The sequence below is a fragment of the Ornithodoros turicata genome, unplaced genomic scaffold (assembly GCF_037126465.1).
Source record: "Ornithodoros turicata isolate Travis unplaced genomic scaffold, ASM3712646v1 Chromosome121, whole genome shotgun sequence".
NCBI lineage: Eukaryota > Metazoa > Arthropoda > Arachnida > Ixodida > Argasidae > Ornithodoros > Ornithodoros turicata.
The window spans coordinates 384514-395900 of NW_026999303.1; the positions used below are offsets into that span (position 1 = coordinate 384514).

The window sequence follows — 11387 nt, forward strand, 5'->3', positions numbered from 1 at the left end:
GCAATCCAAACCAATCTTCACTTATGCGATGGTGCTAATTGCCAACAATATCGTCCTGCTAAATAATGAAGTAATGCAGAATAAAAGGCTTTGTATGTTACGAGTGTGTACAACTATTGATTCACCATGAACGAGAAACTAGAACACCTCCATAAGAAGCCACAAGCTATTCCATGTGGTTTATATATGGACGCGGTGCACTACTTCACCAATCAATCCAAACCAATCTTCATTTATGCGATGGTGCTGATTATAAACAGTATCGTCCATCTCAATAATGAAGTAATGCAGAATAATAGGCGTTGTATGTGGCGAATGTGTAGAACCATTGATTCAGCATGAATGAGGAAGTAGAACACCTCGATAAGAAGCCAAAAGCTATTCAGTGTGGCTCGTATATGGACGCGGTGCATTACTGAACCACGCAATCCAAACCAATCTTTATTTATGCGACGGTGCTGATGATCAACAGTATCGTCCGTCCCAATAATGAAGTAATGCGGAATAATAGGCGTTGTCTGTGGCGGGTGTGTAGAACCGTTGATTTACCCGGAACGAAGAAGTAGAACACTTCGATAAGAAGCCAAAAGGTATTCAGTGTGGCTCATATATGGACGCGGTGCATTACTGAACCACGCAATCCAAACCAATCTTTATTTATGTGATGGTGCTGATGATCAACAGTATCGTCCGTCCCAATAATGAAGTAATGCGGAATAATAGGCGCTGTCTGTGGCGGGTGTGTAGAACCGTTGATTTACTATGAACGAGGAAGTAGAACACCCCGATGAGAAGCCAAAAGCTATTCCATGTGGTTCATATATGGACGCGGTGCATAACTGAACCACGCAATCCAAACCAATCTTTATTTATGCGACGGTGATGATGACCAACAGTATCGTCCGTCTCAATAATGAAGTAATGCAGAATGATAGGCGTTGTATGTGGCGAATGTGTAGAACCATTGAATAACCATGAACGAGGAAGTAGAACACCTTGATGAGAAGCCAAAAGCTATTCTATATGGTTCATATACGGACGCGGTGTACTACTAAACTACGCAATCCAAACCAATCTTTATTTATGGGACGATGCTGACTACCAACAATATCGTCCGACTCAATAATGAAGTAATGCAGAATAAAAGGCGTTGTCTGTGGCGAGGCGTATAACCATTGATTTACCACCAACGAGGAAGTAGAACATCTGGATGAGAAGCCAAAGGCTATTCAATGTGGTTCATGTATGGACGCGGTGCATTACTGAACCACGCAATCCAAACCAATCTTTAGTTATGCGATGGTGCTGATGATCAACAGTATCGTCCGTCTCAATGATGAAGTAATGCAGAATAAAAGGCTTTCTATGTGGCGAGTGTGAGCACCATTGATTCACCATGAACGGCGGAGTAGAACACCTCGATGAGAAGCGAAAAGCTATTCCATGTGGTTTATATATGGACGCGGTGCATTTCTGAACCACGCAATCCAAACAAATCTTTATTTATGGGACGATGCTGAGTGCCAACAATATCGCAACTCAAAAATGAAGTAATGCAGAAAAGAAGGCGTTGTCTGTGGCGAGGCGTATAACCATTGATTTACCACGAACGAGGAAGTAGAACATCTGGATGAGAAGCCAAAGGCTATTCAATGTGGTTCATGTATGGACGCGGTGCATTACTGAACCACGCAATCCAAACCAATCTTTATTTATGCGATGGTGCTGATGATCAACAGTATCGTCCGTCTCAATAATGAAGTAATGCGGAATAATAGGCGTTGTCTGTGGCGGGTGTGTAGAACCATTGATTTACCATGAACGGGGAAGTAGAACACTTCCAGAAGAAGCCAAAAGCTATTCAATGTGGCTCATATATAGACGCGGTGCATTGCTGAACCACGCAATCCAAACCAATCTTTATTTATGCGATGGTGCTGATTATCAACAGTATCGTCCATCTCAATAATGAATAATGCAAAATAATAGGCGTTGTATGTGGCGAATGTGTAGAACCATTGATTCAGCATGAACGAGGAAGTAGAACACCTCGATAAGAAGCCAAAGGCTATTCCAAGTGGTTTATATATGGACGCGGTGCACTACTGAACCACGCAATCCAAACCAATCTTCATTTATGCGATGGTGCTGATCATCAACAGTATCGTTCGTCTCAATAATGAAGTAATGCAGAATAATAGGCGTTGTCTGTGGCGAGTGCGTAGAACCATTGATTTACCATGAACGATGAAGTAGAACGCCTCGATGAGAAGCCAAAAGCTATTCCATGTGGTTTATATATGGACGCGGTGCATTACCGAACCACGCAATCCAAACCAATTATCATTAATGCGATGGTGCTGATGATCAACAGTAACGTCCGTCTCGATGATGAAGTAATGCAGAATAAAAGGCTTTCTATGTGGCGAGTGTGTAAACCATTGATTCACCATGAACGGCGGAGTAGAACACCTCGATCAGAAGCCAAAAGCTATTCCATGTGGTTCATATATGGACGCTGTGCATTACTGAACCACGCAATCCAAACCAATCTTCATTGATGCGATGGTGCTAATTACCAACAATATCGTCCTGCTAAATAATGAAGTAATGCAGAATAAAAGGCTTTGTTTGTTACGAGTGTGTAGAACCATTGATTCACCATGAACGAGAAAGTAGAACACCTCCATAAGAAGCCACAAGCTATTCCATGTGGTTTATATATGGACGCGGTGCACTACTGAACCAATCAATCCAAACCAATCTTCATTTATGCGATGGTGCTGATTATCAACAGTACCGTCCATCTCAATAATGAAGTAATGCAGAATAATAGGCGTTGTATGTGGCGAATGTGTAGAACCATTGATTATGCATGAACGAGGAAGTAGAACACCTCGATAAGAAGCCAAAAGCTATTCAGTGTGGCTCTTATATGGACGCGGTGCATTACTGAACCACGCAATCCAAACCAATCTTTATTTATGCGACGGTGCTGATGATCGACAGTATCGTCCGTCCCAATAATGAAGTAATGCGGAATAATAGGCGTTGTCTGTGGCGGGTGTGTAGAACCGTTGATTTACCATGAACGAAGAAGTAGAACACTTCGGTAAGAAGCCAAAAGCTATTCAGTGTGGCTCGTATATGGACGCGGAGCATTACTGAACCACGCAATCCAAACCAAACTTTATTTATGTGATGGTGCTGATGATCAACAGTATCGTCCGTCCCAATAATGAAGTAACGCGGAATCATAGGCGTTGTCTGTGGCGGGTGTGTAGAACCGTTGATTTACCATGAACGAAGAAGTGGAACACTTCGATAACAACACAAAGGCTATTCAGTGTGGCTCGTATATGGACGCGGTGTATTACTGAACCACGCAATCCAAACCAATCTTTATTTATGCGACGGTGCTGATGATCAACAGTATCGTCCGTCCCAATAATGCAGTAATGCGGAATAATAGGCGTTGTATGTGGCGAATGTGTAGAACCATTGATTCAGCATGAACGAGGAAGTAGAACACCTCGATAAGAAGCCAAAGGCTATTCCAAGTGGTTTATATATGGACGCGGTGCACTACTGAACCACGCAATCCAAACCAATCTTCATTTATGCGATGGTGCTGATCATCAACAGTATCGTTCGTCTCAATGATGAAGTAATGCAGAATAAAAGGCTTTCTATGTGGCGAGTGTGTAGAACCATTGATTCACCATGAACGGCGGAGTAGAACACCTCGATGAGAAGCCAAAAGCTATTCCATGTGGTTTATATATGGACGCGGTGCATTACTGAACCACGCAATCCAAACCAATTCTCATTACTGCGATGGTGCTGATGATCAACAGTAACGTCCGTCTCGATGATGAAGTAATGCAGAATAAAAGGCTTTCTATGTGGCGAGTGTGTAAACCATTGATTCACCATGAACGGCGGAGTAGAACACATCGATCAGAAGCCAAAAGCTATTCCATGTGGTTCATATATGGACGCTGTGCATTACTGAACCACGCAATCCAAACCAATCTTCATTTATGCGATGGTGCTAATTGCCAACAATATCGTCCTGCTAAATAATGAAGTAATGCAGAATAAAAGGCTTTGTATGTTACGAGTGTGTAGAACTATTGATTCACCATGAACGAGGAACTAGAACACCTCCATAAGAAGCCACAAGCTATTCCATGTGGTTTATATATGGACGCGGTGCACTACTTCACCAATCAATCCAAACCAATCTTCATTTATGCGATGGTGCTGATTATAAACAGTATCGTCCATCTCAATAATGAAGTAATGCAGAATAATAGGCGTTGTATGTGGCGAATGTGTAGAACCATTGATTCAGCATGAACGAGGAAGTAGAACACCTCAATAAGAAGCCAAAGGCTATTCCAAGTGGTTTATATATGGACGCGGTGCACTACTGAACCACGCAATCCAAACCAATCTTCATTTATGCGATGGTGCTGATCATCAACAGTATCGTTCGTCTCAATAACGAAGTAATGCAGAATAGGCGTTGTCTGTGGCGAGTGTGTAGAACCATTGATTTACCATGAACGATGAAGTAGAACGCCTCGATGAGAAGCCAAAAGCTATTCCATGTGGTTTATATATGGACGCGGTGCATTACCGAACCACGCAATCCAAACAAATTATCATTAATGCGATGGTGCTGATGATCAACAGTAACGTCCGTCTCGATGATGAAGTAATGCAGAATAAAAGGCTTTCTATGTGGCGAGTGTGTAAACCATTGATTCACCATGAACGGCGGAGTAGAACACCTCGATCAGAAGCCAAAAGCTATTCCATGTGGTTCATATATGGACGCTGTGCATTACTGAACCACGCAATCCAAACCAATCTTCATTGATGCGATGGTGCTAATTACCAACAATATCGTCCTGCTAAATAATGAAGTAATGCAGAATAAAAGGCTTTGTTTGTTACGAGTGTGTAGAACCATTGATTCACCATGAACGAGAAAGTAGAACACCTCCATAAGAAGCCACAAGCTATTCCATGTGGTTTATATATGGACGCGGTGCACTACTGAACCAATCAATCCAAACCAATCTTCATTTATGCGATGGTGCTGATTATCAACAGTACCGTCCATCTCAATAATGAAGTAATGCAGAATAATAGGCGTTGTATGTGGCGAATGTGTAGAACCATTGATTATGCATGAACGAGGAAGTAGAACACCTCGATAAGAAGCCAAAAGCTATTCAGTGTGGCTCTTATATGGACGCGGTGCATTACTGAACCACGCAATCCAAACCAATCTTTATTTATGCGACGGTGCTGATGATCGACAGTATCGTCCGTCCCAATAATGAAGTAATGCGGAATAATAGGCGTTGTCTGTGGCGGGTGTGTAGAACCGTTGATTTACCATGAACGAAGAAGTAGATGATGATGATGATGATTAGGATTTTAATGGCGCAAAGGCAACTTTGGCCATAGAGCGCCACGACAATGGTATGAATCAAAGCTAGTTAAAAATAATCGATTTCATTTAAAATCAAAACAGGAAAGGTAAAAATAGTGAAAATATTTCCGTGTTCACAGGTCGTTCAGGTAACCTATGTCTCTTAAAAAGTTGTACACATGGTTAAAACTGATGAGAGGCTCGTCCCCCAGCAAAAGCGCTGGGTGAAGAGGAATCCTATACTTGCAAAACAGTGAGAAGTGTTGTTGACGATGGCGTTCGTGATGGGTGCAAACTATGAGTATATGCATAACGGACAAGGCTGTCCCGCAATGCTCGCACTGTGGTATCTCCTCGCCTCGGAGAAGATACCCGTGTGCTAAGAAGGTGTGTCCAGCTCTCAGACGGCTGAATAGAACTTCATTTAATCGATTTTCGAAATGTTGTGCACACTGTTTTATCCGTGGTTTGATAGTGTGCAATTTGTTCAGAGTTTGCGTGTCCCAAGAGCTTTGCCATTCTTTGTTGATAACATGTCTGAGGTCTCTCAGGAGATCACTGAGAGGAATCTCAAATGCCGTAATGTCGGTATCCTGAGCAGCAGCGGCAGCACGATCCGCGCTCTCATTTCCCTTTATGCCTACATGGCTGGGCACCCAACAAATGCACAAACTGTGGCCCTTTCCTTGTATAAGACTCGCAAGATACTGTGCTCGTCCTACCAGCAGGTTTTTGTGCATGTGGAGACCACATATGGCATGCACTGCACTAAGAGAGTCTGTGTATATAACCGATGATGATGTGTGTGTTTGCAAGATATGGTTGAGCGCAACAATGATGCCATAAACCTCAGCACTAAAAATTGACAAAATATTGCTTAAACGGTGTGGCTTAGTGTATACACCAGATACCATGGCACATGATACTCCTGTATTTGTTTTCGAAGCATCAGTGTATATCTCCACATGGTCGCCAAAGTTTTGCTTGAGGGCTTCAAATTCTTGTTGTATTTGCAAGGCTGGGCATTTCTGTTTGTCAAATTTCAGAAGAGTTGTATCATGTTGTACAGGTGGATACCAAGGAGATACCAGCTTACTGCACAGCAAGGGCGGTAGATTATAGCTTGTAAAATTGTAACGTTCTACATCCCGCTGGACACGAATACTAAATGGAGCCACAGCATTTGGCTTCTTAATAAAGAGCCGTTGGAAACGAGTGCTCGTTACAGTGGAGTGTGCAGGATGATGTGGATAGCTCCTTACTCTCAGCCCATAAGACACTGCAAGGTAAAAGCGTCGCCTTTCCAAGGACCACTCGTTTGACTCAACATACAAACTTTGAACCGGTGTGGTTCTAAAAGCTCCAAGTACCAGCCGCAAGCCAAGGTGATGCACTGGGTCGAGAGCTTTCAGGACTGATAAGCGTGCTGATCCATATGCAACACATCCATAATCTAGTTTAGAACGAACAACAGAACTGTATATGCGGCGAAGAGTCTCTCTGTCCGCACCCCAGGACCGGTGTGAAATGGTTTTAAGAATATTTAAAGATTTCAGGCATTTCGCTTTCAAGATCTTGATGTGCGGCACGAAAGTGAGCTTTTTATCAAAGGTGACGCCTAGGAATTTGTGTTCCTCATGTACAGCAAGAGCGTGACCATCAATAGTCAGTGTGGGGTCTGGGTACAGTCCCCTTCTCCTGGAAAACAGGACACAAACAGTTTTTTCTGAAGAGAATTTAAAACCATTTTGATCGGCCCATTTCAGCAGTTTGTTAATTGCGAGTTGCAGCTGCCTCTCACAAGTACTCAAATTTCTGGACGAATAAGAAATCTGTACATCGTCCACATACAAAGAGTATGAAATAGAAGGGGGAATAACGCTCGCTATTGAGTTCATTTTAACTATAAACAGTGTTACGCTCAGCACTGAACCTTGTGGAACTCCATTTTCTTGAATAAAAGGCCGCGACAGCGCTGTCCCCAGTCGAACTCTGAATGTCCTACCTTGTAAAAAGTTGGTTACGCAACTGAGAAGTCGGCCCCGTACTCCTAATGAGTAAAGGTCCCGGACGATACCATACCGCCAAGCGGTATCATAAGCTTTTTCTAAGTCAAAGAAAACAGACGCGCAGTGATTTCCTCTGACAAAAGCCTCTCTAATTGTGGATTCCAATCGGATGAGGTGGTCTGCTGTCGAACGTGCATTTCGAAAACCACACTGGTTATTATTAAGACAGTTATTAACCTCAAGATAGTGCATCAGCCGGTTGTTAACTATCCTCTCGAAAGTTTTTCCCAGGCAGCTTGTCAGTGCAATCGGTCGGTAACTGGTTGGGTTTGAAGCATCCTTCCCAGGCTTCAGGAAGGGGATGACCATTGCTACCTTCCATGTTGATGGCATTTGGCCCTTTTCCCAGACATTATTAAAAAACTTGAGCAAACATTCTTTAGATTCGCTTGACAGGTGAGTGAGCATAGAATATGCAATGCGGTCTGGCCCCGGGGCACTGACCTTTACTGACGACAGTGCTCTCAGGAGCTCTACCATGGTAAAGGGCTTGTTATATTGAAGGTTTTCTCCACCTGTGACTGGAATGACTTGTTTTTCATTTTGTTGCTTTATGGAGAGGAAATTCTTGTTATAATGAGAAGAACTCGATATGTTGTGAAAATGCTGACCGAGTAGGTCAGCCTGCTCGCCCAAGTTCTGACATGGGGCCCCATTTACTTGAAGTAAGGGGATAGAAAAGCCTGTATAATCTCCTTTAATTTTCCGAAGTCTATCCCAAACGACCTTTGATGGAGTGTTGTGTGTTAAGGAGGAGATAAAACTGCACCACGAAGAGCGCTTTGCCTGCTTTCTCGTCCATTTGGCTTTCGCACGTGCTCTTTTAAATGCAAGGAGGTTCTCTGGAGTGGGGTATCTGCGAAAGATACCCCAAGCTCTGTTCTGTTCTTTGCGTGTTTTCCCACAATCGTTTGTCCACCAAGGTTTGGGACGCTTGGGGAGACGGCCAGATGTTTGTGGTACGGATTTCAAAGCAGCATTTATTATTGTATTCGTGATAACATTATTTGCTTCTTCAATGCTAGTGTCCTCAAAAGATAATGACACAAGGTTGGCGTCTTTCTGAAACAAGTTCCAGTCTGCTTCAGAAAGTTTCCATCGTGGAGGTCGTGACCTTAGAGAGTTCGTTGGACCACGAAATTTTATAATGATAGGAAAATGGTCACTACCACGAGGGTTTTGCTCAACTGTCCACTCCAGACGTGAAAAAAGTGTAGGACTGCACAGCGAAAGGTCTAAAGAAGAGAAACTTTGCGTTGAAGAATTTATGTATGTTGGTAACCCTGAATTTAGGAGACATATTGGCCTTGAGAGAAGAACCCTCTCCAACATTTTCCCTCGTCTATCTACTTTTGGGCTGCCCCACAAGGGGTTGTGAGCGTTAAAGTCGCCTGAGATGATGTAGGGCTGAGGAAGTTGATCGCATAGCTTTTCAAGTTCTCTTTGTTCTATTAATGATGATGGTGGCAAGTATAATGAACACACTGTCAAGACAGTGTCAAGGCAGACTTGAACGGCAACTGCCTCCAAGTCTGTGACAAGCGAAAGTTGTCTTGCAGCTATACTCTGCGGGAGGACCACAGCCACTCCGCCAGATGCACGACTCCCAGTTGTACGGTCCTTCCTAAAAATATTATGTCTGCGGAAAGGATTATAATTTTCTTCGTGTAAGTATGTTTCTTGTAAGCAGAAGCAGACGGCACTGTACCTTTCAAACAGGTCATGTATATCATCTATGTTAGTGTGAAGGCCTCGACAGTTCCACTGAAGGAATACTTGCCCCATAATGAGAGTGTGAATGGTAATTAAAGGGACCAACAACTTAAGAGTTACTACCTGAAGCATAACTTATGTTTAAGGTGGCAGCACCCTTTGGGGGACAGGCCTTCGCTGCTCATTGGAAGGGGCGTTAGGCTTTGAGCCCCTACCTCTCCCTTTATCTCTTCTCTCTCTTTTTTCTTTTCCAGGCAAGCTGGATACACTCGATGAAGACTTCTGCGACATGCAGTCATCCTCATCGACGTCCATACTATGAGATATTTGGGAAGGGACCTTTAAGTTCCCGTCCCAGACAGACTGTGCGCCATCGACCTTGGACGAGGTCGTGGCTCCTTTGTTGTGGCCAGTCTCTTGATTGGCCACTGGCAACGTGGGAGGCACTTGCGTGTCTCCCACATCCTGCTGGGGGGTGTGGAGTGGAGTCTCAGTTTCCTGAAAACAGGTCTGAGTCTCCACAGACCTCCTCGGTGGTGCCACCCCCCTGCGCACCACGTCGGAAAAACTACCCTTCTTTGCAAAGTCAAGTTGTGCCTTTGCAGCTTTGTATGTGAGATTCTGTTCGGTCTTGATTCGAATTATCTGCTTCTCGTCTTTCCAACGGGGACATGATCTTGAGTACACCGGATGGTTTCCCTCGCAGTTTGCACAATGGAATCCGTTGTTACAGGTTTCTGGTGTATGGTCCTTCCCTGCACACTTTGGGCAAACAGGATGGCCACGGCAGACTTGTGAACTGTGCCCAAAGCGCTGACACTTAAAGCAGCGCCTTGGGTTTGGGACGTATGCTCTTACATTACAATTAAGGTAGCCGGCTTTGATACTTGAGGGCAGTGAGTGAAGTTTGAATGATAGTATGATATGTTTAGTCGGGATCTCTTTGCCGTCTCTGCGGATGAATATTCGTTTTGCTGTGACAACTCCTTGTTCGTTCATACCGTCTTCAATTTCAGATTCAGAACAGGAAAGCAGTTCATCCTCTGAAATTACGCCCTTTACAATGTTCAGTGTACGATGTGTACTGACTGATACAAGTGTGTCCCCTATCTCTTTCAGTGCCTGAAGTGCTATGCTTTGCTGCTTTGTATGTACTTCTACTTGGATGGAACCAGAGTTCAGTTTTCTTGCTTGATAGGATTTGCCTATGACCTGTTCAAGAACTTTGGCCACGAGAAATGGTGATACTTTTGCCAGTGAGGTGTTTTCGTCACTTGCCTGAATAATCAAGAACTTGGGGAACCAGGGTTCTGGCGATAGGTCAGTGATGCTCAGTGTCTGTCTCTCGGTGCGACTCCTTTTGAGGAGCCGATCAGGTTTTTTTTGTTTTGATGTATCCATACAAAGAGTGTTGAGATTCTGCGCAGTAGGTGTGTCGCCCACCATCGAGCCCAACTAAGGGAACGTGCCCCGCACGCTAACACGTACCTCTGCACTATACCCTAGTGCAGGTTTCAAAAGACTGAAAAGACTGCACAAGGTTGGCCCTCGCCACCAAAGAAGGTGAAAAGGAAAGATGAGAAGGAAGGATAGAAAAGAAGAAAGCAATGAGCGTGGGAGATGGCGACTAAACTGAATAATCCTGGCCGGGCCTTCCAGGACCACCCGTCTATGGGAAGCAGAGGCCAAAGCGGTGTGTTGCTTTACCGGAGGGGCCCCGAAGGGTCCTAACCAACCTCCGGGTCCACTCAACCGCCAGGATCCCCCTTTCCCCAGACACGGGAAAGCCACGCACAGCTATACGTGGGGGTCTCCCTCCTGCGGCGACCCAACCGTGAATGCAGGAGGGGGCTACTGCGGCTGCTGCCGGGCGATGGGGGCGCCAATTTCCCGACGCCGGAGAACGAAGAAGTAGAACACTTCGGTAAGAAGCCAAAAGCTATTCAGTGTGGCTCGTATATGGACGCGGAGCATTACTGAACCACGCAATCCAAACCAAACTTTATTTATGTGATGGTGCTGATGATCAACAGTATCGTCCGTCCCAATAATGAAGTAACGCGGAATAATAGGCGTTGTCTGTGGCGGGTGTGTAGAACCGTTGATTTACCATGAACGAAGAAGTGGAACACTTCGATAACAACACAAAGGCTATT

The 11387-nt window shown here is 44.4% G+C and overlaps 1 protein-coding gene across 1 annotated transcript; it reads right to left on the reverse strand.

Annotated features, from left to right (window-relative positions):
* Positions 1 to 9372: 9372 nt before the first annotated feature.
* LOC135371790 (uncharacterized) lies at positions 9373 to 10677 on the reverse strand. The gene has a single exon (XM_064605745.1). It carries the CDS (start codon positions 10675 to 10677, stop codon positions 9373 to 9375), a length of 1305 nt encoding a protein of 434 aa, XP_064461815.1.
* Positions 10678 to 11387: the final 710 nt, after the last annotated feature.